General features: G+C 43.0%; 3 protein-coding genes across 6 annotated transcripts; 2 read left to right on the top strand and 1 right to left on the bottom strand.

Annotated features, from left to right (window-relative positions):
* Positions 1-5365: 5365 nt before the first annotated feature.
* gtf3ab (general transcription factor IIIA, b) lies at positions 5366-8000 on the top strand. The gene is made up of 9 exons (XM_030398452.1): positions 5366-5570; positions 5682-5776; positions 5864-5960; positions 6061-6149; positions 6253-6326; positions 6414-6494; positions 6568-6803; positions 7515-7568; positions 7669-8000. The coding sequence occupies exons 1-9, from the start codon at positions 5457-5459 to the stop codon at positions 7801-7803; spliced, it is 975 nt and encodes a 324-aa protein (XP_030254312.1). The 5' UTR covers positions 5366-5456; the 3' UTR covers positions 7804-8000.
* Positions 8001-8206: 206 nt separating this feature from the next.
* On the bottom strand, positions 8207-22662 carry lnx2a (ligand of numb-protein X 2a). Of its 3 annotated transcripts, XM_030398449.1 has the most exons (11): positions 22455-22662; positions 19009-19567; positions 14196-14431; positions 13972-14109; positions 13564-13763; positions 12309-12722; positions 12040-12213; positions 11637-11814; positions 11320-11545; positions 10395-10553; positions 8207-8829 (listed from the first exon to the last, which is right to left on the bottom strand). In XM_030398449.1, the coding sequence occupies exons 2-11, from the start codon at positions 19410-19412 to the stop codon at positions 8694-8696; spliced, it is 2265 nt and encodes a 754-aa protein (XP_030254309.1). In that variant the 5' UTR covers positions 19413-19567; positions 22455-22662; the 3' UTR covers positions 8207-8693. The 3 variants fall into 3 exon arrangements, with proteins under 3 accessions (XP_030254309.1, XP_030254311.1, XP_030254310.1); XM_030398451.1 differs by lacking the exon at positions 22455-22662 and having other exon boundaries at positions 14196-14468; positions 19009-19147; XM_030398450.1 differs by lacking the exons at positions 19009-19567; positions 22455-22662 and adding an exon at positions 17396-18339.
* Positions 22663-23548: 886 nt separating this feature from the next.
* si:ch211-140b10.6 (protein POLR1D) lies at positions 23549-27417 on the top strand. Of its 2 annotated transcripts, XM_030398447.1 has the most exons (3): positions 23549-23708; positions 24174-24248; positions 25174-27417. In XM_030398447.1, the coding sequence occupies exons 1-3, from the start codon at positions 23683-23685 to the stop codon at positions 25520-25522; spliced, it is 450 nt and encodes a 149-aa protein (XP_030254307.1). In that variant the 5' UTR covers positions 23549-23682; the 3' UTR covers positions 25523-27417. The 2 variants fall into 2 exon arrangements, with proteins under 2 accessions (XP_030254307.1, XP_030254308.1); XM_030398448.1 differs by lacking the exon at positions 24174-24248.
* Positions 27418-27528: the final 111 nt, after the last annotated feature.

The raw sequence follows: 27528 nt of genomic DNA, 5'->3' as shown, positions 1-27528 counted from the left end.
AGAATTATCTTGAGCAGTCAAATCTCTGTTTTGGATTATAAAAACCTACAGTTAGCAAGTCATATTTAGAAAAATGAAATTTGCATTAGCCTCTGGTATCCTGTTGCGTTTCATCATCCCTTGCAGTGGAAAGAATATTGTCCTCATTTAAAAACATTAAAACAGAATGTAAAGTTATATCAGTTTTGATGCTGAGTCCGTACTCATTGCTCTTACAGTGTTCCTAAATATTGCACCTTTAACTAGTCCAAATTATCAGTCGAAACCTTATAACCCGTAAGTATAGCATACTATTTTATAATGCTATGTAACTGTACAATATCTGTCATTGCTGCAATTAACTGTTTAAAGCAGCGCCTTCATTGTGAACTTTTTAACTGTTTATTTCTGAATAAGTGGATGGATTTAACATAATTTAAAATGTGCTCATTTATAGCGGTTCACCATTTAACAATAACCAACTGAAAACCGAAAAGTACATTATTGTGTTTTTTTGTTTTATTATTTTCTTGCTATGATTTTGCAGCACAGTGTGTGTCTTAGTGTGTGTGTGTGTGTGTGTGTGTGTGTGTGTGTGTGTGTGTGTGGACCACTTGATGTGTGTGCTGTTTAATCAGTGGAGGCTGAATGGCTGGCTGGTTATGTGACAAATAGGTTATCTCAACGCACCTCAGTACTTTACCCAATATTTACACGAATTAGCAGCAGTTTACGGAGATAGGGCCAGCAGCTGACAGGATGAAGTGTGTGTGTGTGTGTGTGTGTGTGTGTGTGTGTGTGTGAGTGTGTGTGAGAGAGAGAGAGAGAGAAGGACGAGAGTGAATTACTCCATAGATTAAATTTAGTTTCTGTGGAAGTAGAAGAAATATCTATAGGAAGTAAATACACACCGAATGAATGTTGTGATCTTTTGGAACACGGTGTTGAGACAAACCTGCAGAGGTTGTCTTCCTTCACCCTCATAACTCTGCGGTCCTGAGGTCAGGGAATTCAGACCAGGTCTTATCAGGACAGAGTAATAAGTATCCAACAACCTGAAGAGGGGAAACCAGGTAGAAACAGATGTAGAAATAAAATGCAATCAATCAGTGAGCCGGATGGCAGCCAAAGCCCTTGGTATTGATCCACAAGGGCCTGGATTTTTCTTGTAGTATCTAGATAAGGTGAATATGCCTCTTAAGTTTTTGTATGTTTTCCCAAATGGGATTACTTATTATGGATTTGAAATAATTTATAAGGCATTTCTACTTCTTATCTCCCCCGATTTTTATCTGTCTATCCCATTATGGTTCCATAATGATACCACCCTATACATCTACAGTAAGACCTTTGTGTGTGTGTGTGTTTGTGTGTGTTCTCACAGACACACCACAGTGTCATGTTTGGCACTGACTCATGGAAGTTACTGATTGAAGGAACATAAAGTAAACAGAGAAGGAGAGAGAAAGCAAGCGAGAGGGAGGGAGGAAGGCAGAAAGACGGGGCTTGTGGATACAGGCCGTGGAGCACTATGAACTCCTTAATCACACACGTTTGACACACAGATTGAGTCTGACAGCTCAGCCTGCAGCTCAGAGCAGCCGTATCGACCCGCCGCGTTACATATTAACCACAAACAGTAGATCATTGGACACGGCTCGGTCCAGGAGGAGCTGTGTGTGTTAACGTTGCACAAAATAAAAAACTTCAAAATTATCAGCCTTACTTCATCATACTAGTAAAGGGCAGGTTCACCAAAAATACAAAAACACACAATTTTTCATGTTAACTAGATACATTAATATTTTTGGGGCCATTCTTGAGCCCCTGTTACGAAATATCTGAGTCTGGGATTTCTGCCTCCAATGGAGATGAATGGATTTTCATTTGTGGAGCTCGAAGCATTGAAACATTTCAACAGCAAATGTCTGTCCAAAAACCTCCGTGCCACCTTTCTTTGTAGCCAGTTATTGTCGGCCAAAGAAATAGTCCCTGAAAAATGTGTTGTGTTGTTTATCCCGAGCAGAGGTGCCCTAAACATTTTGCCTTGGAGAACCAGAACCGAAACTTGATGATCGTAGACATTTAAAGATTTTATTTTATTTTTTCAATGAAAAACAATGAAAAACAAGACAACATGAGCATCATATTTTTTTGTTTTCTTGCAGGCTGAATTAACACGGGCCTCACTTTGGACAGCAATAATCTAGGATTACCAGGACTTTCCTCTTTTTTTAGAAAGAGGTGTTGCTGTTTTTTTTATGTCAAAAGAAGAGAATTGTTGTGGAATAAGTACTCCAATCTTTCATTCAAGTAAAAGGAAAATATCAACAACAAAAAAAAGTCATTCAAATCATACTTGATTTTAAAGGGGTACTATGTAGTTTTGGAAAAGAAATCCAAATGGATAACTTTACAATATTAATGAGATAATGATACAAACTATTTAAAATATTTCCATCATAAACAAGCCGACCTCGGCAGGGAATAAGGTCCTCAGAGCAGTGTTTGAAGACAGGAAGTTACCGAGAAAGTCGTTTTGATCAACATTTTCAACATTTGATCACTGTGACATAAGACATGAATGCAGTGCAGAAAATTGTTCTCTGTAATAAAGTGGAGTAGAAGTACATCAAATTACAATTACGTACCCCAGAATTCTACCTTAGAAAAGTACCTGAATAAATGTAAAATGTTACTTTTCACCATTTTGCTGTGAGCCCATTTCCCATTAATTTACATTGTATCGTGGTGGGATCTTTCAGGAAACCTACACGGAGTGAGTTTAAAAATGTTGGTGGAGCCTGCCCTTCAAACTCTCTTCTCCTTATCTCACCATCCCTCGTACTCTCCTACATCTTGAAGAAAAAAGGGCCTCAGCAGTCTTAGAAGTAATATTTGTGACTGTGATGCAAGTGTGGGTGTGACAGTGTGTGTCCACATGATGTGTGTGTGTGTGTGTGTTTGGGATAGGCCTGAAGGTTTCTGACAAAAGGCACAGGGAAAACCCAGTGCAGGCCAAACAGAGTGCATGCTGTATCTCTGTGTGTGATAGGTGTGGTGATAGAGTTTGTGTGGTTATCAGAGACGGAGGGGGGGGGGGGGGGGGGGCGGAGGAGGTATGGTCATATATGTGGATATTGGGCCAGCTGTATTGATCCTGGACCTGACAGCAGAGGTGGAGGAGGTGGGGGACCGGATGAAAAGAGGAGGAGGCTGATAACCGTGTCAACTGACCCAGGCATGCTTACCTGAAGCGTGGGAGGGCACTGAGTTAACGCCCAACAGGCTCTCAATAGGCCTTATTCACAAAAGTCAGTCAAAGGTTTCACATAAGAGCATGGCATGGGTGCAGAGGGTGATCTCTAATGTTTAGACAAGAAGATAGTGATGTTGGATTGTCAGACTCTGTCTTTTTTTCTCTGTAAAGCTGGTCTGTGTGACTTTTGAAAGCAAAACTAAAAAGCTGAGTTCATAAACAAACTAAAAACACATCCTCGCTCAGTTCAATACACTATGGACACGTGTTGTTTTTAGGTTGTTGGATTAGTTAAATCTGTTTTTAATAGAGAATGTGCATATGTTGACTGTAAAATCTATGCAAAAGCTGCTGGTAATTTACCGTAAAGTTGAACTTTACAATAAAATAGTCTAATATGTCATACAGTTATACTGTGATTATCACTGAAAAAGACAGTTATTAATTTTTCAGAATATTTTGTTATTTTAAAATACATACTGTAAGCAGGTTCATTATGGCTGTTATTTTAAAAGTAAATTACTGTAAACAGTCAATGTCAGTTTTTTTTTCATAGTAATTAAACAAAACAGTTTTCAACTGAAATTTCCAGTTTGCCAAATAAGCGAACCACAATATCTTGTGCATTGTCACAGTATTGTTCCAGATGAAATTCTGTCAATCACAGCTGCTGGTATTTTATCGTTAATATTAGCATTAAACTAGTAAAAAAAAAAAAAAAAGTTAGTTTGGTAGTTTGGTCTAAGCATTAATGTAAGCATTTAGGCCTTTCTTGATTTAAAGTAATACTATGATCTTTTAAAAGAAGACATAGCAGTCTTCTTCTAAACACTAAAAAGTAAATTGCATAGCAATTAAACACACTATATCAGGTTGACATACTAGACTTTTAGCTTCTTCAGCCTTTGGCTACTTGATCTGGTATGGCGAGTAGCTTATGGTAGCTAATATTAGCTCACATTAGCATTTAACCAGGAGGCCTAAAAAGTTAGTTTTGCATATAGGTATAAACTTTAATGTTTCAATTTCTGACAGCATTGACAAACATTGACTTAAAGCAAGTTTTTCAACTTTTTATAGAAGAAATAATACAGTCTTCCTCTAACAGTGGAAATGATTCATTCACACTACTCAGATACTTAGTCTGGTGGGACCGTTACTTTATGGGTGCTAATGTTAGCTAACTTAGATATTGCTGAGTAACTTAGGCAGGCAATGAGTCATTGTTTCTTGTTTTTATGACTCTTCTCTCCTTGTGCCACTGTTGTGTATGTTTTAGCATTTACTATGATCCCATATAATCGTCGCTTGTGGCCACTATACAGCTAAAGTTAGCATAGCTTTAATGACCTTAACGAACCTTAAGTTAGCTGTTACCAGAACATATAAAGCTGTAGCGGCAACACATTTCCACGTATTGAATTGGGGCGTTGTGCGTGTCATTGCTCATGAATTAAAATGTGCAATTTTTACGAGAAGGAACTTGTTATTTCTTCTTTAAAAAGTTTAACCACCGTTGGTTCACTCTCAGGTTTGCGCGTTACAAACTTGTCTACTTATGGTCACAGTGGATCTCACTGAGGACCGAGATCTGACAACAATAAATCTCAGCTATCGGAAAACAGTATTGGAGGTCTGATAAGATTGAGATTAGAGCAGTAAATTCTGTGAGTGTGTGTGTGATTAATGGAGACAGACAGTCGCCTCTCTCCCTGCTTGCGCGCCACACACAGCAGATCAGCAGATAGGGACACACACTGAAAGGAGCCTGGGTGACGTTTTTAAAGCCCCGAATCAATCAATGAGGAGGAACGAGTCATGGACGTTTATAATGTTTGAGTATCAATAGGATCACTATTATACTCAGGGGCCTAAATCATTTTCTAGCGTCCTACACCTGTATTACAATCCAGCACAGCTGGGAGGAGGTAACAGAGCCCATTGAGCAAAGTGAAGCTCTTTTTAGTGTGTAAACGTAAATTGAAAAAGGAAAGTAATTCGTTTTAGTGAAGTGTTTAAATACCAAACCATGTTATTTTTGTTTGTTTTTTTCAGTTCACTGAAGCAGGACTCCCCCCTTTCTTGCTCTAATTGGTACATTCCAATAAGATAAATGAAGCACAGCTGAGCTGCTGGTTGTAGGTCAGTCAATGTCCTGCCCCTTTACTGAAAGTTTTGTCTGCGACCACAACACCACATCTGACATCTCTTATTAAAGATGGGGGAGAGGTTGCAAAGCCAAAAAAGCTATGTTTGCTCCTTTTTCGATTGTAAAGCTAAATTCAGTAAGTCGTGGAAGCTAGAGGCTCATCTTTGCAAACACACGGGATTGGTAAGTGGCTCTGACCAGCTGGGAGCCAAACAGAACAATGAGAAAAGTGGACATACAACAGCTGATATTGTGTCTGTCCTTTTAACAACTGTTTCCCCTCCTTCACCTAAGAAACCATTCTCCTGTGAGAACTGTGACAAGAGCTTTTGCACCCGCTATCAGCTCTCCAGACATGAGCTCAATCACAGTGGGGAAAAGCCACACAAGTGAGCCACCGGGTTCCTACATTTTGTGAAAATGGTAGCATATCATCTCTGTTTTCTCTCTGAACCGTTACCTGCTCTTGTCTCCAGGTGTGTGGCCGACGGATGCTCCGAAGCCTTTGTCACAAGTACGAGCTTGAAGACCCACATGGCTCGAGTGCACCAGCGCCAGAAGAACCAATATAAAGTACAATAATCCTGTTTTCTCATGTGCCTTTTTGTTGTTCTCCAAATTTTGTGATAAGTAGGCTCCTCTTTATGTTGGCTGATCTTTTGTTTTCTTTCAGTGTGATCATCGGGGCTGTGGAAAGACTTTCAACAAGAGGAACCAGCTGAAAGCCCATCAGTGTGAGCACCAACAGACCCTGCCATTTCAGTGAGTTTTTAAACATCTGAGGCAAGAATAAATGACTATTTTTATGTGCTTGACCGTCTCAAATCACTTTTTTATGCATTCCCCCCCCCCCCCCCCCCTTTAGCTGTTCTTTCAATGGCTGCACAAGGGAATTTCCCAGTCATGGAAAGCTGAAGCATCATGAGAGGATGCATGCAGGTTGGTTGCTAATATTGCTTTAATTTCCTTTTTTTTTTGTTATATATAAATGTGGTGTTTAACCCTGAAGAATTTTCTCTACTGCAGGTTACCCCTGTGAGAATGAAGCGTGTCCTTTTCAGGGAAAGACGTGGACAGAATATCAAAAGCACAGAAAAGCACATAAAGGTATAACCGTGAATTGCATACTGCGTTTCTCATACGCTGCTGATTCTTGTTTTAATGGCGTCTTTGTTCTCAGTCAAGATGCCGTGTGAAGACTGCAAGAAGCTGTTTAACAACGCCTGGTTCTTGCGCCAGCACAAGCTGCATGTCCACTCCTGGGAGAAGAAGGGGAAGCTGTCGTGCCCCAGACCAGGGTGCGGTAAACAGTTCACCCGTCACTTCAACCTGGAGAGTCATGTACTGGGAGACCATGAGGGGAAGAAGCCCTTTAGCTGTGCCTTTGCTGGCTGTGGGAAGAGCTTCGCCATGAAGGTAAACATGAACGATTTGGTATTAAATGTTTTGGTTAAATCACAAACCTTTTCAAATTAGTGGAATCCTTGTCTTGCTGATATATTTTGGGTTTTGCCTGCTAAAGGTTTTTGGCAAATGCATTTGGACACTCCGCTGCCACTCCCGAAACGTAAAGAGTGGATTTTTGTTTTCCTCCAGTGATGTCACATTTTGGCAAAGCATTGTGGGTAATGTAGGTGTCGGGTTTTGAAAAGTGGTTGACGGATTTTGAATATCTCCTAACACTGGACTCAGACAGTTTAAAAACAAATTTGTCATACCTCTCAAAACCTGGCACATACAATACCCACAATGCAACTTGGCCACTGAGTGACATCACTGGAGGCAATTCATCCGCTTCCTCTAAAGCCACAAAAGGATTTATAATCTTTCACATACAGTAGTACTTCCTAAAACCTGTAAAATCAGAGGTGCACCTTAAATCAGCATATCTTTGACATAATAAGTCCAGTTTACCTGGATTATCAATATCTGGTTATGATTTGAGCATCACAAACTAATTTCCACTGACCTTCATTTAACTTGTTTAGTGGCAGATTTAAAAAAAAAAAAGGAGCATATTTAAAAACTGACTCACTATACAAGAGACAGACGCCACTAGAAGTGATGCCTTTTTAAAAATTCAGAGTGACTTGACTTGTTTGCTGGTAACTACTCATTGTTAATCAGGAAAGCCTGTGGCGACACGGAGTGGTGCACGACCCAGCAAAGAAAAAGCTGAAGGTAATGTGTTCTTGTCGGTGTCCAACCTGTGGAAACAACAGGAAATGTCCTTCACTTTTTTTGTATTGTGTATGGTTGTTTAAATTTGTTCCTCTTTCAGAAACTGCGCCCTAAAAAGAATCTGCCCTGGCGTAAGGCCCTGCAGGTCAGCCTGGCAGCTGAAGCCAATCGGAGCGAGACCAACAAGCTTGCTGCAAAGCTGCGCAATACGACTTTAAAGGATAACAAATCTTGAGGGCGCATTATATGAATATCTGCTTGGTTATGTTTATTAATGGTGAGATAAATCACGTAATATTTCTGTTGATTTACTTTTGTTTAGGCGTCTACGAAATAAAGCCTCGTTAATGCAGCGCAATCCCTCCCTGCCTGTTGTGACTCAGTTACTGTTAAACTGCCTGCTGCTTAATAAAACCCTCTCAAAGTGTAAAAGCACGCTGTAGAGCCGTCAGTCCTCTGAAGGAAATGTTTATTAAACAAACAGAACACACATTCACACACATGTATAAAACTCCAGCTGATGGGACAGCTGGTTGTCATGGTGATGAGGCCTAAGGGCAGTCGAGCCCCCAGGGTGCGGCAGGTTTTTCTAATAAGGCCTGAGGCTTATTCAGCTGGATGCAGCGCTGGTGCTGCAGAAAAATCTTGATTTTTAGCGTGATTACAGGTCATTATCCTAGATGACAGAGGATCACAAGCTACTTTTTTTTTTTTTTTAGTTTTTTATTTTAATGCTCTACCTGCAACGATGCATCCACCTGAATATAGCCCTGGAATCTACAACTGCCTGGTGAGGTGAATACAGCACAGATCGCCTGTTAACAGTTGCAGTACCATTTCTCCCTGTGGGAGTGAAGACAACATGACCATATGATCTCAGCAGTGTGTTTGTGAGTGCAGTCTGTCGAGTGACGTGGCACGATCTGGATCAGTTCCCACCTGGTCAGGACAGGCTTGGTCCTGCTGGGTCTACTACAGTTCTGAATGCTTTTGGTCCTGGATTAAGCCCGGTATGGAGCGATGTACAGTAGCGTGTACCAGTTCACTTTGGCCAAGGTTGTTCCCAATATAGAACATTCTTGATGGACTCGGCGTGGTGCGCAGCCTGCTCATGATCTGGCCCAGCTATACCAGGCTGCCAGGCCAGGAGACCACGGTTAGCGCCACCCGACTGCGCTGCTCCTTCAGCATGGGCACCAGCGCCGAGTGGCTCATTCCTGCTGTCGACAGGCCGTTGACAGCCACAATCATGTCCCCACACCTAGGGACACAAGTCAGTATGGATTATAAACAGGACCTGACAGCTTGGAGTGACCTGTCATTCAAACTGCTCCATATTGTGGAGCGTCGGCTGAGATGACTGAAGCTGAAATTCAGTGTGGCAGTGGCTTACACAGGGACATGAAAACACAGGATGTGGCTGGACAAAAGTGTGTATATTTATTACTATCAACAACTCCCATGACTGATTAGTCGATGGTACATTTTCCCCAGTTAAGAAAACTGTTTAGTCATTTAGGTAATTTTTCAAGCAAAAAACACCAAAAACTATTTCACATCACGTCTCAAATGACTATTAACAGGTTTTCTTAGCCTTCTAGGATAATAAACTTTATCTTCCACTGTTATTCAGATACATTTGAAGATATCTTGGGAAATTATTCACTTAATAAAAGGGAATAATCAGCATATTAATTGAAAATGAAAATAATTGTTTGTCACAGACCTTAAATTGCAAATGTTTGTGTACCTTTCAACCCCTTTGTGAATCTGTTTGTTCCTACAAAAAAATCTACATATTGTACATTTTTTTTCAAATCTGGTCATAAAAAATAATCAAGGTAACTATAAGAGAACTTTGGTTCAAAACATCATCAGAATGTGAAGACAAATCCCTTTTGATGTTATTTCAAAGACAGCGATGTGTTGAAGAAATACGTACAGATGTTAGCATGTTTACCAGCTAGCCCTGAGCCACTTTGCTGCGACTGTAAACAACACCAACCCCGCCCCGGTGTGAGTCACTGATGTGTTTTAAATCATTTTTGGACACCAGTGGAGCTCTACAATGCAGAGGATTATCATGCTTTGGCTACACAGATAATACATATTAGAAGGAGCGATTGTTGGTTTGGTCTTTTCATAGGTTTCTTAGGGAATAGGAACAATTTAGAATATCAATAGACATATCCTTTAATCTCTGCAGATGAGACATTATTACTGCAGGGACAAAAAAGACATAAAGAATGGAAGACCCAGGGGAGAACATCCTAGTGCAGCTGTGGGAACTTTAACAAATATGCTATCTTCAGGATATTTTCTGAAACCTTCTGATTAATTAGTGAATCCCCAGAGAGCATGTACAAAATGTTCCATCCTTCTGTTTTTCATACTGCATAACAGGGTTTACCTTTTTATTACACATACATAAGAAGTCAATCTTTGACTTTTATTCATGTCGTACGAGTATAAGGACGGGTTCGAGCAGTATTCATTTTGGTTTATTGGTAGCTGTTTGCATTTGGACAACAGATAAGACACTGATGACAGTGAAAAGTCCAAACCTATAAAGTTTTGTATAAAAATGAAGCCCCACTTACTAAGAGAGGAAAAAGAGAGCAGCGAATAAATGTTATTCTATATATTTTCCTTGGGAATACTTCTAGAATAAATAGCTAACAGGAAAAAAAGCAACATCATCCTCTGTGTAGGCGTGACCTATCACCACACCACTCTTATCAATAAAGACCCGGCGGTCACATTTTATTAATCTGTCGCCGCCCACATAGCCACATAAAGTCATGTGAAGAGCGACTGATTACTCACTTGAGGCGTCCATCGTAGTACGCGGGTGTGCCGAGGACGATGGTCTTGATGAAGAATGCCTGGTTGCCGTGGCTCTCCTCGTAGCCCCCGACGATGCTAAAGCCCCAGCTGCCCGGGTGGCTCCTCCGCAGTACAATCTCGTGGCTGCTGTGAAGGTAGCTGCAAGAAAAGAGCCGAGAGCCGGGTGAAGGAGGGGCTGGAAGGGTAGTACAGAGCTCCGAGGAGCTTCATCTTTAAAAGATGTCTATTGTGACTCTTCAAATCTATTAAAAATGGTGGCAAATGTTTGCAATCAGGGTATTTTCCCTGGCCACTCCCCATCACTTCAGCCAAGGTTCACTTTTATCTACATCCCTTTTTTTGAATATCTTTCACTAAATTTAGCCGTTGCAGTTCGCAGATAAATATTGAAATTGACAATGTTTGGCCCAAATCTCTCTACACTGTAAACAAAGTAAAAAAACCTTAAGAACTCACTAGAATTTTTTGAAATACTCAAAGATTCAAGTTTTTCTAAAGGAAAAAGTAAATGATTTAAACAAAACATTCTAAGATAGCAAAAGTTTATCTCAAAACTTTGTATTTGACTTAAACCTAAAATAATCTTAAGAAAGTTTCCTTGATATTATGAGTTTTCTTAACTAAGTTTTTACAGTGTCTCTTAAGAGAAGATAGGAAAGGAACATCCTGTCAAAATAACATGTTGTGAAAGTTTAAGATAACATGTTCTGACGGTACAGTTCATATTGTCGAAGCTCTTGGAAGCAGAAGTGCAAAAGAGAGGAAGTGCTTTTCAACAGGACTCAACAGAATAACTAATTAATCATAGTAACACTCACACAACACAAACGTAAATAATAAAATGCAGAACTACTAACTGCTCTATTTGTCCCTCCATCATTCTTCCTCTCCTCTGTGTGCTCACCTTGGTAATCCCAGCCACATGACCCATGATGGAGACCAGTTTGCATCAAAGTCACTGTCGTGCGTGTGAGGCAGCAGCTCGTCGTGGTCATGCTCTTCCACCATGCTGACCTCCAGCACCCGCAGCTGAACCGAGGGCGATGCGGCGCTGGCCTTCAGGGTGCCCACGGCCTCACTGTGGCTCAGGTACGTCAAGTCCTGCCCGTTTATGCTCAGCAGGATGTCACCTGAAGGACAGAGGAAGGAGAGGACGCTCTAGTTTCTGATGTCGTGTTTTTATAATCAGGCTAAATTTGGGCATTGCTATTGTTGTTTCACCTCGTTTGATTCGTCCGTCCCTGGACAAGCAGCCATGTGGTTGGACGCTGGTCACAAAGATTGGCAGCTCCCCGCTCTTGCTGCCCCGCCCTCCCGCGACAGTCATGCCCAAAGACTCGAGGGGTTCCTTCTTCACAGTGATGTGCTTCTCTTTACAGGTCACACACTGGGAGAGGTCCTGGGTTTAAAAACACACGAAAAGAGTTCAGTCTCTCTTTACACATGTAAAATGTGTGCTTCCCTGTTATACATCTTTATTTTCCATTTTTTGCCCGAAAATAAATACTTCAATTGATAAAAAGTAAAGCTATAAATAGGGGGAAAATGCAGCCCCATCAGCAAAAATGGCAAAATAGCCCCCAAAATACACTAATACACACACACATATAACTAATGTGCTCACTCTGTGGGTGCTGGTGCGGGAGAGGTGTATTGGCACAGGACTCGGGGTAGAGCTGTGGTTAGGCAGGAAGTGATCAAGGCAGTAAAGGTCTCTGGTGGAGCTTGATTTAGGCGGTGGAGGAGGAGTTGGTTTGCTGGGTCGACCAATCATCAGGTGAACCCGCTCTCCACTGGCCTATGATGACATAGTCAGTGTTAGGAACTTTTTTTTTTTTTCCTACACTCACATTTTCTTTTCTGTCAAACACCGAAAGACTAAAGCAGCCTCACCTGTATAATCTGCGCAGCCTGCTCCGGAGTGCCGTGGCGTAGGTCCTGTTCATTCACTGCCAACACGCGGTCGTTGCTCCGCAGTCTGCCATCCTTCGCTGCCAGGCCTCCGTCCAACAGATCCAGCACAAACACTCCTGACTCATCCGTTCGCCGCACCAGCTTGATGCCGAGCTGCTCTGTTGAGTCCCGCTTGTGGAGGGTGATTCTCAGTGTGGCCGGGCTGGACGGGGTGCCCTCAGGGGTGGAGCAGGGGGCGTGGGGTACGGCCGGGGTGGAGGAGGAAGAGGAGGGAGGCGCACGGGAGGCACAGCGACGCTCCCGAAGTACAGTCAGCTGCAAGGTGGTGCAGGGGCGTGCCAGTGTAGAGCGGGCGAAACTGTGGGGGACGTTACTGATGTCCACATTGTTCACCTTGGGAGAAAGATAAGAAATTCATGATTTTATTTTTCTATAGCACAACAACAAAAAAATGTAACGCTTTGTAAAGTTGATGCCCAGCAGACAGTGATGGCAACATTCACACTCATTTGGGTTCTTTTGTTTCCAATCTGACAAATATAAGCCCAGTAGTTACACTCCTATTTGCTCTGTTTTGGTCTCCCCCATCTTCTGAGAAACATTTTGTCCCTCTAACCGATAAATGCTTCACTAACTTTTTCTGCCTGTCTCTTCGTGCTGCGCAGGGTTTGTACAGTGGCTTTATTGGCGATTTCTCACGGAAAACTGCCGTTCACTGTGGCTAGACAGCGCTATGTGTCGGCCTTAAAGGTCAAACATCTGTGCTGTTGATGTTATGATGTCTATGCACTGTTTTGTAGATGTATCTACTGAAGTTAGCATGCTAACTAGCTAGCTACAGCCCACCACAATCCAAAGATCCTGTGCTAGCGGTGTAAACATCAACACCTGCTCCGAGCTCCCAGTCCAGACAGCTAGCTGCACGGTATGGTAACGAGCTAAAGGGCAGCTTTAGGTAACCAGTTCTTACATACTGCACCTTTAAAACCAACACACTGAGCTAAACGACGCTAAAATGCTCCTTAAAATTGGGTTGGGAGATACATTTCTGTGCATTTGTCCTGATGAGCAACCCCTTTCACATATAATCAGTCATGTTATCCATTACCATTATAAAAACCTTGATTATAGCAGCTTTAAATGGTTTCAACAATAATAGAAAATCTCCCATGTTCAAAAATGGGTTTCCCAACACACAAGATCCACAACTGAACATGACTGGGGGTCCTCTTACCTGTAATATCTGATCCCCGGCAAGCAGCCGGCCGTCTCGTGCAATGACCCCGTCTCTGTACACTTCCTGAATTACGATGTTGATGAGAGGCGTCTCATTTCCCCCGACGACGCTGATGCCCAGCTCAACGTACGGGTTCGCCCGGTGGACCTCTATGGCAGTTATCTCTCCTTCAGGAAGCGAGGGCAACTTCACACAGCCTTAATGGACACACAAATCACATTACGCCGCTGCATTTCACAATCCAATCTCCACATCCTCCTAACCTTTAACATAATGCTGCCAGAATGTGATTACCCCGACGTCTAAGATTACAGAAAGATAACCTGCACTGCTTCATATCTCAGATCTCTAGTATTCAGCCCTTTAGGGAGGATGCTCAGGCAAATGGAGGAAGTGATGTCATACCTTCTTCAGCAGAGAGGGGCGGAGACTCAGGGCAGTCCCAGCCAGAGGAGTTGGAGCTGACAGAGCGGAGGAGGTGGATGCAAGGGTTGCTGAGGGGCCGCTTCACCCTGGGGACCACACACTCCAACCCAACCACACCTAAAGAGATGAAGACATGAAGGTTATGTCTCAATCCTAACTGTACTCACTTCATTGCTTCACTTTGGAGCAGTGGGTGGACTCACTGTCTTCCTCCGTGCTCTCCTCAAAGGCAGGGTTGTCCAGGCCGGCGTCGTCTGTCCACACAGGCCCATTGCCGCTGGTGTTATTAGGTCCGGTGGGTGGAGAGGGTGTGCGGTCCCTCAGGTCTGTCTGTGGGGAGCCAGGCGACCTGGGAGGGCTGGTCACCATCGCTCGATCATCCCCGTTCTCGCTTCGCGGACCGTCCATGCTCGTCTGCTGACACCGCGTCCCGGGACACCTTTCACCAAGCAACAGGCGTCAGTTTGTTAGTCCATCTGACGTGTAAAGAAAATCAGGTTCAGCATCAGTTAACTTAAGGTGATGCAAGAGATCCCATCAGGGAAAGCCTCTGTTTGTTTGTCCCATCCTTGGAGGAGGTCAGAGTGAAGTCACATACGTGGACGGGAGGGATTCAGAGGGTAAAGTGAAAAAGTTATTTATTTGTTGGAATATGAGAAAATGGTGAAAAATGTTGATCAGTGTTTATCAAAGCCAAACATGACATCCTCAACCCAAAGAGATTCATCTTACTGTCAAAGATGAGTCACAAAACCAGAAAATATCCTCATTAGAGAAGCTGGCATCAAAGAACTTGGGTGTAAAGCCAGACCTTCTGGAGGTGTAAACACTAGGGCTGGGCAGATGAACGATGTCATCATCCATCGCCGATGGCTGACAGCCATCGACTACTAATCCCTGACCATCGTAACATCGTGATTTAAAAGGCTCCCAACCAGAGAGCACAATGAAGTGGCGTGTTCCCTCAGAGCTGCCATAGGGCAAGAGTTGTTGTTGTTAGAGATATGTGGGGAGAGGAAATGAAAAGAAGCATGTTGCTGCTCAGTGCACTACGTTACATCTCCATGTTCCATTTATTACTTTCTTATCAGCCCAGCTCAGTCAGACGAACCCAAGACACTCAGTTACATTTGTGGCAGCAGTGATTATTTTTCCGCGGGCCGCTGTTTCTCTCAGTCATGCTGTTTTTATACACAGTTTTTTTTTCTTTTCAGCCAACGTTGTTTTATGATTTCCTCTGCAGGATGAGACAGTTGGAGATTCATGTCAGAGCAACGGTGGGAAACAGGCGGCTACAGTGGTGAGCTAATAATCAACACGGAGGGGGACTGCTGCCTCAAATTCATAAACAACAATGTCATCGCCCATCACGATGTTTCACTGTAGACATCGTCATATGCCAATTATTCGCCATCCACCAATCCTAGTCAATACCCAAAGTCACATCAGATTGTGCTCCCATCTGAAAGTCAACAATGACTCATGAGTTTGCTAGTTATAATCAACCAACAGGCTAAAAGATAAATATATCCAATATACAGTTATATTAAAGAGAGAAACACAGAAAGTACTCATAATTGAAAAGCTGAAACCAGGAGAGGTTTGGCATTTTTGCTCTATAACTGATTTCAGTGATCGCATAATGACATGTACTGTATCTCATGGAAATAGATTCATCAAGTCTGTCCCGCAAATAGAAACCCTTTACTGAAAAACAATTAAAAATAAACAGGGACAGACAGACTCAAAGGATCAATGTGATCTCACCCATAATTGATTCTGAAGTATTTAATATAAAGTGGCAGCTACAGCATGAGTCGGATGAATTATTTAAAAGAAAAGGCAGGAGCGAGGAAGCAGATACTGCTCTCCCACGATTCTCTGCTCTTATAGGAAACAGGCAAGAACCAGTTGTTGAGATGTTGCCTGGTTATTTTATTCTCACCTTTTCTTAATCAGAACTCTCACATCTAAATTTGGCCCATAGTGTTCTCCATCAAGACCAGGACAGAACAGTACTGAGAGGAAAAAAGGGTAGACTTTTTAAACGTAAGTGTAAAAGAGGCTTTAATATCAGTACTTTAGTTCTACAGCTAAAGTACGTCAGTTCTAACACACCCACACCATCAGTAATAAGATCAACCGGCCCACCTTGACCAGTGTGGAACACCGTGGCCTCACACTCTTGCTTTTTTTAATCTAATGTCCGGTGAGCCCTAATCTGCAACTGAAACAATTTTGACTGGTAAAGTCGCACGGTGTCAGCACACTATTAGCTCCTGTTACTATCTTAGACCTTAGTCTGTCTGCGGGGTAGGGAAGTGCCGGAACCCACGTGGGCTGGAGGTTTAATCTTTACTAAAGAATGTCACGTTAGTTCTCGCCATGACCTTGTTTGATCCGTCTTAAACCGATCCTCCCTTGTCCTTTCGAACGCGACGTGATGTGGCCAACCTTCGCTGAGATGTACCCTCTGGTGATGTGATTGATTAAAAAGGCCCAGACAAGGAGACTGTTGACAGTAAAGTTAAAATATGGGCTGCTGCTATGAAATGCTAAACCTTAGAGGAGAAGGTTAGAAGAGAGACACTACCAGATTATTCGGGAATTTTTCCTTCTTTTCTCAATACACTCAGGGGTTTACCATTATCACTTGTCGTCATAGTCACTTGTGGCTGCCATTCGGCATATAGGCAGTGGTCTACGGCGGGGGTCTCCTGTAAAAACAGCTGATTCAATAAGGCTTTTAACAGCTTGTCAGTGATAGCTTGTTAGCGTGAGCTTGTTAGGGAAAATCTTCCTGACTTAACTGAGGTGTTAAGTGATCACTCAGCGGGTGGACTTTCCAGTCAATAAGCAAGAGTCATAACATCGATGGACGGCTAGTTAGCAAAAGACACCATCTTAAACAAACACAATAAAGGTCTGCTCCCACACCAGTCTGGTCCCCCTCGACTGAAGCTACATTTACAACATTTCAGACCAAAATCTGTGTACAAGGCAAGTAAAAATGACTATTTGTGGTGTAGATTCTCTGAGCACTGCTACATTTATTTTAATATCCACCTCACACATTCAAAATGTACACTACTGGGAGACCTGGGGCACTGGTAACAAGGGGAAACTATACAATATCAAATTGCACCAATCAGAAACAAGACAGAACCATGAAAATGTTCTATGCTGACACCTCTCCTCTCCAATGTTGGTTCCCTATGACAACAACACACAGACACATGCACACAAACTGTCTTGAGATTCAGTGCAAAGCAGAGCAACAGAGAAGGCAAGAAAGAAGAGGCAGATACAAGGAGACAAAGAGTAAACCAGTGAGAGGAAGGTGTCATTGCGCCAACCCAAGTCACCCTGACCTGACCACACAGCCCACTGGTGTCCGACTCACCACAGGCCAGGGTTGCCTTTGGCCGTCTCACAGAAGAAATGGTTGAAAAGGTCTCTGGTGTTGAAGTTGCTCAGCATGATTGCAGAATGAGAACATGGAGCTCCTGGTCAGCCAACCCATGACTGCGGTAGGGAACCACTAATCCCCCGTCACATGACCTACAGCCCAATAATCCCCTCAGGGTCTCACAGCACCTGGTCCAAACGGGCCAAAAGCCAAAGCGTGTGGACGAACGGAAACCCTTAATGTTGACGACAGGACCTGTGATACCTCTTCAAATTCCTGCCAGAAACCAGTCAACCATGAGGATGGAGGGATTTCGAATGCAACTATGCAAAGATTATTCAAATTACAAATTAATTTCAAAATCTATTAATCCGTCTGTTACTAACTCCATAATGTTTCGGTCTAAAACAATTAAGAAAAATGCTTGTTATAATTTCCCAAATGCCCGAAGTGATGCTTTCAAATTGCTTGTTTCATCCAACCAACCACTCAAAAAGCCAGATACATCCAGTTAAAGGTGCAACATGTAAGGACTACAGAGTAACCGCTAACTGCTGCTAACTACAGCTGCAGATAGCTAGTAAGCTGGACTGGGAGCTCAGAGTGTCAGGGGAGTGGCAAGGCTAGCTGGTTAGCATGCCAATTTCAGTAGCTGTCTCTTCAACACAATACATACAAGTCATAAAGTCAAACTATTCTTTTCCCTGCATATTATCGAAAAACGTATTGAAAAGTTTTAATATTTTCAACTAAAAATCTTACATATTGAACCTTTAATTAACATGCAAAACAAAGTAGAACAGCAATAATGCGCTCTCATAAGCTGTAACCAATTAATGGTTTGCATTTTTGCTTAAATATAAGTTAAACAGTAACCGTTACTCTGTAGTAAACTGTTGTTGAACCATCCAGACCTCTGAGATCGTCAGGTACCGGTCTGCTTTCAGCCCCCAGAGTCAGAAGTAAACATGGAGAAGCAGCTTTCAGTTACTATGCGCCACATATTTGGAACAAACTCCCTGAAAATTGCAGGTCTGCTCCAACACTCACCTCTTTTAAATCAAGACTTAAAACATTTCTTTTTGCCACTGCTTTTAACTAAAACAATTCAAGTCTTTGAACTGCATTATGACTCTGACTCTACAGTCTTGTTTCTTTTAAAGCTCCTCTATCTGAGCCTACTTGTTTTGATGTTTGTTTCTTAATGTTTTTATTGGTCTTAAAATGCAATTTTTTATTATTATCTTTTTTTTAATGCAATTTTTAATGTCTTTTAAATTAAATTTTTTATGTCTTTTAATGTAATTTGTGTGCCTGTAAAGCACTTTGAGTTGACTTGTGTCTGAATTGTGCTATACAAATAAATTTGCCTTGCCTGGCCTTGCTGCAGATTAATTTTAAACTGATTGACGACTGGATTAATTGACTAATCGCTTCAGCTCATTAGTAACTAACTATCTAGTGTCTTTGTTAATTATCCGACTGGCTCCAGTAAAGCTGTTTAAAGTCTTATGAAATCCCTGTTGTGAAGCATGCATCAGTAAACAGGTGTGTTTCTGCAGTCATGAAAGCCGTTGTCTATTATGTCTGCATATCAGCTTTATTACCTGTGTTTGAGGTGGGCCTCCAGGTCGCATCGAGGCATGCTGAGGGAGCAGACTGGGGTCAAAGGGCATGACACAGACAGCTTGTCCAGCAGCTTGTGCACCAGTATGCTGGATCTGCGGCATGCCTGCAGCTGCAGCCGTGTCCTGTCCAGTGGGCAGAAATCCCTCTCCTGGAGGAAGCTACGCAGGCAGCGGGCACAGAAGGTGTGTCCGCACGGAGTGTCGAGAGGCTGCACCAGCGGCTGCAGGCAGATGTGGCACACCAGGTCGTCGTCCACCTCCAGACGGTAGTTGTAAAGGTGGTTCTCCCAGCTGCGGTGGATCTGGCCACACTCAGGACACAGAGCCTCCAAGGCTGGCTCCACCGGCCCGGTTAGACCCACCTCGCAGCCCGGGCTGCCCATCTCTGCTCCTTTGACGCAACTCAGCTTTGGCACAAATGACTCCAGTGGGGCAGCAGTGTTGGGAAGGGGCACACACACTCCTATCCCATAAGCTTCACAGGATGAACAAGTTGCAGAGAGGACAGATGCCCCCCAGTGGCTGATGGCACATCACCCTGCGGGTCAGAGGCCAAAGCAAGAGGGTTAAACAGCTGTTTCAGCAAAACAACAAGTGTCTGATTATGTGCTTGTGCATTTATTCATGTGGCAAATGCTTTGTGCACGTGTACCCACGTGTCTGCATGAGATAGAGAGTGACACTGTGTGTGTGTGTGTGTGTGTGTGTGTGTGCGTGTGTGTCAGCGAGTGTGCTGAGATTATGTATTGCTGCTCCTGTCCACTAATCTGGCAGTATAATCTCTCTTTTGCTCTCGCCTGCTGCAATCTTCCAATTCCACAGAGAGGGAATTATCTGGGATTGAGGCAGAGAGAGGACACAGATCAGAGGAAGTGGGATTGGGAGAGCAACAGAGGGGGAGAATAGTGCTAGCAGGAGGTAAAAAGGAGCAAAGAAGAAGAAAGAGATAAGAAGCAGAGCTATTAGAGTTTTGTATTTTGTGCTAGTTCTGATTTTTATTTCATTTTTGTTGGCAGTTCAGTTTAGCTACAGTTACTTCCCTTAGTGGGTTTGCTGATGATGTTGCATTTTTACTGTTTAAAATGGTAAATTTTAGTTTAGTTTTTATTAGTTTCAGTTAGAGCTGGGCAATATATTGATACTAGGCTATTATATTATCATGATATGCACCGGCTTTAAACAGAGTACACATAACATCTATATAAATCAAATTAGCTTCTGGAGACTTGGAATACTGCAGGCGAGCTGTAAGCCGTTCATGTCCTTTTAATTTTTTTTCATCTTAAGTTTTAGAACTAGCCCAGATCTACTTTAGGAGAATGGTACAACACTGTTTTACCGTGAGGCTCCATAAAACTTTTGTGGACTCTGGAACTCGACCTGACTTTCCATCGGCTTGAGGATGAGTAGATAATGACTGAATTTGTTGATTTTTGGGTGAACTTATTCTGTAAGTCTAGCTATTTTTTTAATTTTTATTTCAGTAACTGTTCAATAAATGTTTTTCCAGACCTGGTTTTTAGCTCAGTCAACTGTAGCAACAGAGTTGAGAAGAGGGGCAAAAGCAAATGAGACAGCACAGAGGATGGGTGACCTTTCTGCTCTGAAAAGGTAGAAAAGCCCACGAAAGAGAGAGAAACACAAACGGGAAGAAGAAAAAAGCAGGAATTCTTCAAACATTCCCCTCAGCTAACTTGATATTTCTGGATGAGGCCGTGTACAGTAGATGCACTCAGTCTCCTCTGCCACAGGAAGAGAACATGCCTAAAGCAAAGTCTTGAAATATAGCTCTTCACCGAGGAGAGAGAGAGAGAGAGCGTCCCCAGAGCAAATGCACTGATCATTTCCACAGCGTTTCACATCCACAGCCGTCCAAACCTTCAGACGCTCTCCTCTGCCGAGCCCCTGTGGGCCTGACGCTGCTGTGAGCGGACGGCAGAGGGCGTCTCTCAGCATGCAGCAGGCCGGCCAAGCCTCAGTGACTACCTGCCTCTGTTCCAGCGGGGGTCTGCTCCTGTCTCCATGACGACCTGGAGCCTGTTCTGTTCAGTGGGGCTTGACATTCAGAGTGTAGCCGGAGAAGGATGCAGAGGAGCCACACAACAGATGCACTTCTCTCAGCAGGATGCTCTGCTCCTCCCTGGTGCAGCCTGAGAGCTTGTCAGACGATGATGAGGGTCCCCTTGGTTCGTTTTTTTTGCTGCTTTTTTCGTCTCATCTACGCCGGCTATACCCATTTCTGTGACAACCTGTCTCCCCTGTCTCCTTGGCTAGTTACTTACTTCAGCCTCCTTTTTTTTTTTCTTAAAGTACGTGCTCCTGTCTGTGTGTGAGTGGCTGCTTCTGTCTCTATCCCGCAGCTGGACATGAATTAATCATGAGGACACAAGGCTTCTCTGTTCTTATAACAAAGCTGTGACATCACCACATCACACACACTCGCACACTGGACTTGTAGATGTGCGGGCATAAGTCTGCACAACGCACTCACACGCCATGCACGAGTGCTTTTTAGGTACTAGATCCTGCGAATAGTCTTTATCAATAAGTAAAGTCTTCAGGTTTTCGCTGGCAGCCATCCAGAGCACCGGCTATGAAAAGCACTTAAATCTAAACATAGCTGGACTCTGTAGCAACAGATTCCTGTACACAAGTCATAAGAAGAGCTTGTGAAATATCTTTCTTTTAATCCCTCTGTATGAGTGAGTGTGTGTGTGTGTGTGTTTGTGTGTGTGTGTGTGTGTGTAAGTCCAAGGCCATGCTGTTATTGTCATTGCTCTGCTTTCTATATTAATAAATAACAGTCTTGGCCCTGCACCTGTCTCAGCTCATTTTTCATTTTTCACAGATGACAATCTACTCTTACAACATGAAACAACCTCGCCTGCAGGAATGACATTTTTCAACTAAGATGAGATGATGTATTAGGCCACAGATTTAAAATAACAGGTCCTGTCGGCTTAGCCTACATTTCCATAAACCCCATCCCGTCGTCTTATCTTTAAAAAAAAAACAAAACAGAAAAACCCCAGACAGGCTGATAGCCACTTGCAGGAACAGGCCTGCTGTTGCAATAGGCAGCTTTCTTCCACAACAGTCAGACATGCAATAACAACAAAAACTGACACTGATTTAACTGAGAGCCCCTCTCATTTTGACCACTGTCATAGTCCTGATTTACCTTGGCAACGCACCAACTGAAGTGGCATGTTCTACAAGCAACCCACAGGCGTTGATCACATCTGATCAGACAAGAGCATTTTTTTTTTTTTTTTATCATTGCCCCCATCTGTCTGACTCCATCCCACCCTCCACGAGCGGAGGAAGCTAGGACAGATGAAGCGACAATGGCAATATGAATGCAAAGCCAGCCTCGCACTGACACCGCTCATGCAGCCGCTGAATGTATGCAGATGCAACATTACCTATTCCGGCTGCTCCTCCGCGCCGTGCACTCCGGCCCCAAAAAGGGGGACGATTAGCTGCGGGACCTCAATCACGCATTCACCGCAACGGCCCGTTCCGCAAAACCGCACGAAAACGCCCCCGTGCCTTTGGCGGCGTTGGCCCCGCCCACTGCTGTCCGTCAACGGGGATGGGCGGGGCATGCGGCTGTCAATCCAGAGCAGAGGCAGGGGTGGCCTCCAAACCGCCTGCTCAAAAAAAAAAAAGAAATCCCCCAAATTTGATTTTTGGACCCGATCAGCTTTTATAAAATGGGATGTTGTAAATTTAGGAGTTTCAATAGAAGCAAAAGATATCTGGAATACTGTGTTTTTTCTCTCTCGATAGGCTTGCATGTATGCTGCAGCATGTTGCATTCATTGACCAATTGTTTTTTAAAATGTCATGCTGTTTCCAGATGTGTGATTATCTGATAGCCTACTTAAATTCACTGTTTTACTTTAAGAAAAAAAGTTATAGTTTGTCATTTGTGATTTTATCTAAATCTGATTTAGATTAAATGCTTTGTATATCACAGTAGTTGTAATAGTAGGCATTTCATAGCTGCTATGAACATCTCTATATTTCTGCATTAAAAGGGTAATATACAATACATCTTTCAGTTATGGATATTCATAACAATAAGTGTCTGATCATGTGCATTTTTAAAATTACTTGCTAATTTGCAGATCAAAATATTTAACAAAAACATAAAATCTGAAATTACATTGCCTAAACAGTTCTATACATTGGTTAAAGTCAGCTCCACCTCCAACTACTACAGCATTAAAATGCTGCTGACATATTGATGCATCATCAATAATAATGCGTACACAATGTATAATGACTACATTTAGTTTTGACACGTTACAGGAACATATTGCTGAAAATACTTACAATACATCAGTTTGATTAGCACCGCCCAAATAACATACATTGATTAGTTGTATTTAAAGCGTTGGCATATTTTGTATCCATGAAATTATTTTGCATGGCTGGTGTGTTCAGATTTTTTTCCCCTTTTTGTCACAAAAGACTTGAAGGGGCTGCTAGAAACGAGCAGGCATCGCTAAGGACAACTAAAAACACAGGGTCCTCGGTTGAAGGACCTCGCGGACATGTAAACAAAAAAATGTTGCGCTTATAACGTACCACCATCGATATTAGTCGAAATAATCTTTATTACAACGTGTAATTGATTACAACGTGATGGCCGAGGAGACTGACCTGGAGAAGTATGTAGCAATTTTGCTGTTTATGCTCAGTTACCGTGTTTAACAGCAGCTGTTAGCACGCTCCTAGCTAGTTTTCCTCCAAAAACGCGTACCACGCCTCCGTCATTAGGGAGGGATATTTCTGGCAGACAGCTGTTTGTTGTGTTGTAATACGAGCATGAGTGTGTAGTGGTTGTAAGGAAGCCCTGTCATTAGCAGTCTATGCTCTGACGTTAAAGGTCGGCTAAATCAGTGAGTCTCCTCTGTTGAGACTCTGCTGATTCAGCAGCTCGGGTCAAACGAGGACACTGCTGCTGCCCCTCATTCACTCACTAATGATTCACTTTCTCATTTACACTCTGCTTCACTCTGTTTTCTCTCACTTAATTAAATTATTCTCCCCTTGGCTCCCCCTTGGGGTTTTGTGCCATCTTTGTCCTCAACTTCTCTCTCACTCACATGACTCATGTTGTGATTTGTCTTTAGACGGGCGATAGAGGAGCTCCTCAAGGAGACAGACAGGGCTCGGGTGAGAGCAGAGACCATGGGCCCCGCAGGATGGTGAGCACTATGTTGGTCATGCCATCTGTATCAACATGTACGCATCTGTCATTTGTGGACACTAGGCTTACTTGTCAGCTTAGCTGGGGCAATTTTTGTTCTTGCTCCAGTAGCAGTGTGTTTATATCTGGTCTGTGCGTATTTTGTCTTGTTTGTATGCTATAATCTCAGTTACTGTATTTATTTAAATTCGCCAATACTAACAACAAACACTGAGCAAACAACACAATAACTCTAAAGGTCATTCGTGTCCATTTGTCATTTTTAATTTATCTTGTTACTTTATCCTTTATTATATGCAGTAGGGACAAAAAGTACGACACCACCTGTCAAAATAGGTCTATTAATCTATATTTGTTTCAAATGCAATAATGTTTTTCAAGAGAAATGAAAATGCGAAAAGTTGGAAAAATACTTTTGTATTTGGTATTTCCCCCTTTCACTTTAGTGGCGGCATGCACTGAAGCTGGCATGGAATCCACAAGTTTTTGCTAAACTTGATGACGCACATTATGCCAGGTTATAAGCGTATACACAAACTTGTGGAGTCCATGCCAGCTTGGGTGCATTCTGTCATAAGATTAAAAGGCAGAAATACTGAAATGTTCTGAAGTTCATGGACATTTTACAAAGATTCCACTTTTCACAACAAATTGTTTATTATCATTTCAATTAACGTTTTTTGTTTTGTTTTTTTTAAATAATTATACACAAATGCAAAAAAAAGAAGTATTTTGATTTTGGCCTCAGACTTTTTGACCCTTCTGAATCATTTCTGCACATTTGTAATCTGATATTGAGCTTGGTAGGCAAGGCCTTTGAATTATACGACATGCTGATGCCTTCTAGACCACCCACAGGTCACAACAAGTGTTACCTGATGTGTCACGCTGTTAAAAAGTCTGTGTGTTCACTCCCCTGTCAGGTTGAAGTGTCCCCTGCGGAGCACCAACAAGCGCTTCCTCCTCAACACCCTGCGCTCCACCGGCCTGCAGCGGCACACCGGTGAGCCCAGAGCCGGACACTCCGCCACAAGAGGGCGCCGGAGGAGCGACTCCCGGGACAGAAGCCGCGACCGCAGCCGAACACCTCCCAGAGATCACAGAAGCAACGGAGGCCGCACGGACCATAAACACCATCACAGGGACAGCTGCAATAACAAAGATAAGAAGGAGGATAGAGACAGAGAGAGGAGCTACAGGCACAAAGACAACAGAGAGCGGAGACACGAGAGGGATGGCGAGAACAGAGACAAAGACAGGCTGCATGAGTAAAGACTTGTGTCCAGGGGAGTGAGAAGGCCACTCCTTCTCCAGGGAGGTGGACACTCCTGAAACTGTACACTGAGCAGCTGAACACACCCCCACAGAACTGCTAGCAGGCTGGAGGACATGTCCCGTTCACCTGAGAGGACATTCAGTGGAGAATTTGTTTGCTGACAGTTCACTTTTGAAGTTGGCACTTTTTTTTTTTTTTGGTTAGTTCAAGGTTTATTTAATTCCCTTACATATCTCCTTTTAATGTTCGTTTTTTAATGTTCCACTGATGTTGACGTAAATAAACAAACTCAGGAAACCAGGAGGACCTTTTACAAAACATCGCCGTGCCCTCCCCTCTCACATGTCGTAATCCTGTTTCAACTACAGCTAGAGGAGGTTTGATTTCAATTATGATGTCATTACCATTCTTCTGTCATTATTCACCTGGTCATGATGTTTACATAAGCCGTGCTGCTGTCGCCACTGGGTAAGCACATTTTATCGCGTGTCCAACTTCTTGACATGTATATACCGGCTATCAGAAACGCTTTTGTTTGTCAAAGGAGAAAAAAAAAAAAATCTTGTTTTCCTGGCACGCCTACATGTGCGGGAGCTCTCGTGAACAAGTGCTCTCCTGGCGTGGATTAATAGTGATTTAATGGCAACAAAATGCAGTATAGATCCAGTATGTCCAGGTGTTTCAGTGGCGTCAGGACGGCAGATGGACAGCTGTCTTTCCCCATCCCATTTGGCCCGTCTCCATGTGTTTTACTTTATTGTTCCCGCATCCAGAGCGTTTTATAAACGCGGCAGCTGTCAGTCTCCTAGGTCGTGGAAAGCAAAACACGAGCACTTCTCCGCTTGTGCCATTACGCGCAACAGAAAGTCTGTTAAAACGCGTCCAACGCCGCTCATGCCTCATAAATCACGTTGTGCGTGTCCACTGTCGTGCGGAGCAGCTTCGGTTAACTGTTTCCTTCCTCTTTGAAACAATGATCAAATATAAACACCATTAAGCCATAGTGCAGGGGGGTGATTTGTATAGAATTGGTTTACTCGAACTTTATTGCATCGCTGAGTGCCCCATTAAGATACCGTGGAAAGTGCCATAATTGCTTTTGAAGAACTCTGCGCAAATAGTCTATTGATACCCACTATCGAGGTAAAAGCCCCGCCGTCCTGTCACGATTTACCTGAGGAACAGGTGGATCACTCCGGAGGCTCCACATGTTGCACACATCTGCAGGGCTGTGGAGACGCGCCTGTTAATTGAGTGCTGTCTCTCACTCCAGCCTTAATTGGTTTACCACGAGAGCCGCTGTGTAATGGAGCGAGCGCACACCTGCTAAAGGCTAATGGCCGGCAAACATGGCGAGAGTGGCGGCTCTGTTTGTTAACGCAGAGGGCCCTGCGTGCAGGGACCACACACACACACACACATACACAATCACACGAGCTAAATGGTGTTAAATGATGCATTTAGAGAAGTTTAATGGGTACATTTTAAAAAAAAAGACAGAAAGGTGTAGACGAATGAGAAAAGAACGGCTTGGAGAAATACACTGAGTTTCCAGGACAACTGCGTCTCCATCCAGGTCTCTTATCTGCCAGGTCAGCCAATGTTTGCGCCCATACATATCGATTTATGTGCAGACAGAGATATAATCATATAAAGCGTCAATGCTTCATTGTTTGAGGACAATTCTACATGAAGAACAAGTCTCTTGACCTGTATCAAAAAAGGGGCATTATGCAGTTTTGTGGAGGAAAGAAAGACACATCTTCTTTGACTTTTTTATTATTAAACAAACTAGATAAACTGTATGTGTTTTCCTGCCTGAATAAACAAGCTGGCTTTAAAAAACAACGTTTCCCACTGTGGCGGACCCTGCCACCTTTCCAGCCTCAAACAGCTTGTGTTGAGTTGAATTTGTCGTTATATTGTAAATATCGTAATAAAAAGTGTGAATTGCTTCTCCAAAACCACGCAGTGACCCTTTAACCGTCCTCTGTGCGTGCTG

Source organism: Sparus aurata, chromosome 19 (genome assembly GCF_900880675.1).
Source record: "Sparus aurata chromosome 19, fSpaAur1.1, whole genome shotgun sequence".
Lineage (NCBI taxonomy): Eukaryota > Metazoa > Chordata > Actinopteri > Spariformes > Sparidae > Sparus > Sparus aurata.
This window is presented reverse-complemented; position numbering and strand designations above follow the sequence as displayed.

Excerpts from the sequence above, each read along its gene's own strand:
- si:ch211-140b10.6 (XM_030398447.1), top strand. The coding sequence starts at position 23,683 with ATGGCCGAGGAGACTGACCTGGAGAA. Across the intron at positions 23,709-24,173 it reads GAGGAGACTGACCTGGAGAA|ACGGGCGATAGAGGAGCTCC; the intron begins GTATGTAGCAAT and ends ATTTGTCTTTAG. Across the intron at positions 24,249-25,173 it reads ACCATGGGCCCCGCAGGATG|GTTGAAGTGTCCCCTGCGGA; the intron begins GTGAGCACTATG and ends CTCCCCTGTCAG.
- lnx2a (XM_030398449.1), bottom strand. The coding sequence starts at position 19,412 with ATGGGCAGCCCGGGCTGCGAGGTGGGTCTAACCGGGCCGGTGGAGCCA. Across the intron at positions 14,110-14,195 it reads GGAGAGCACGGAGGAAGACA|GTGTGGTTGGGTTGGAGTGT; the intron begins GTGAGTCCACCC and ends TCATCTCTTTAG. Across the intron at positions 8,830-10,394 it reads TACTACGATGGACGCCTCAA|GTGTGGGGACATGATTGTGG; the intron begins GTGAGTAATCAG and ends TTGTGTCCCTAG.
- gtf3ab (XM_030398452.1), top strand. The coding sequence starts at position 5,457 with ATGGGGGAGAGGTTGCAAAGCCAAAAAAGCTATGTTTGCTCCTTTTTC. Across the intron at positions 5,777-5,863 it reads AGTGGGGAAAAGCCACACAA|GTGTGTGGCCGACGGATGCT; the intron begins GTGAGCCACCGG and ends TCTTGTCTCCAG. Across the intron at positions 7,569-7,668 it reads CAGCAAAGAAAAAGCTGAAG|AAACTGCGCCCTAAAAAGAA; the intron begins GTAATGTGTTCT and ends TTCCTCTTTCAG.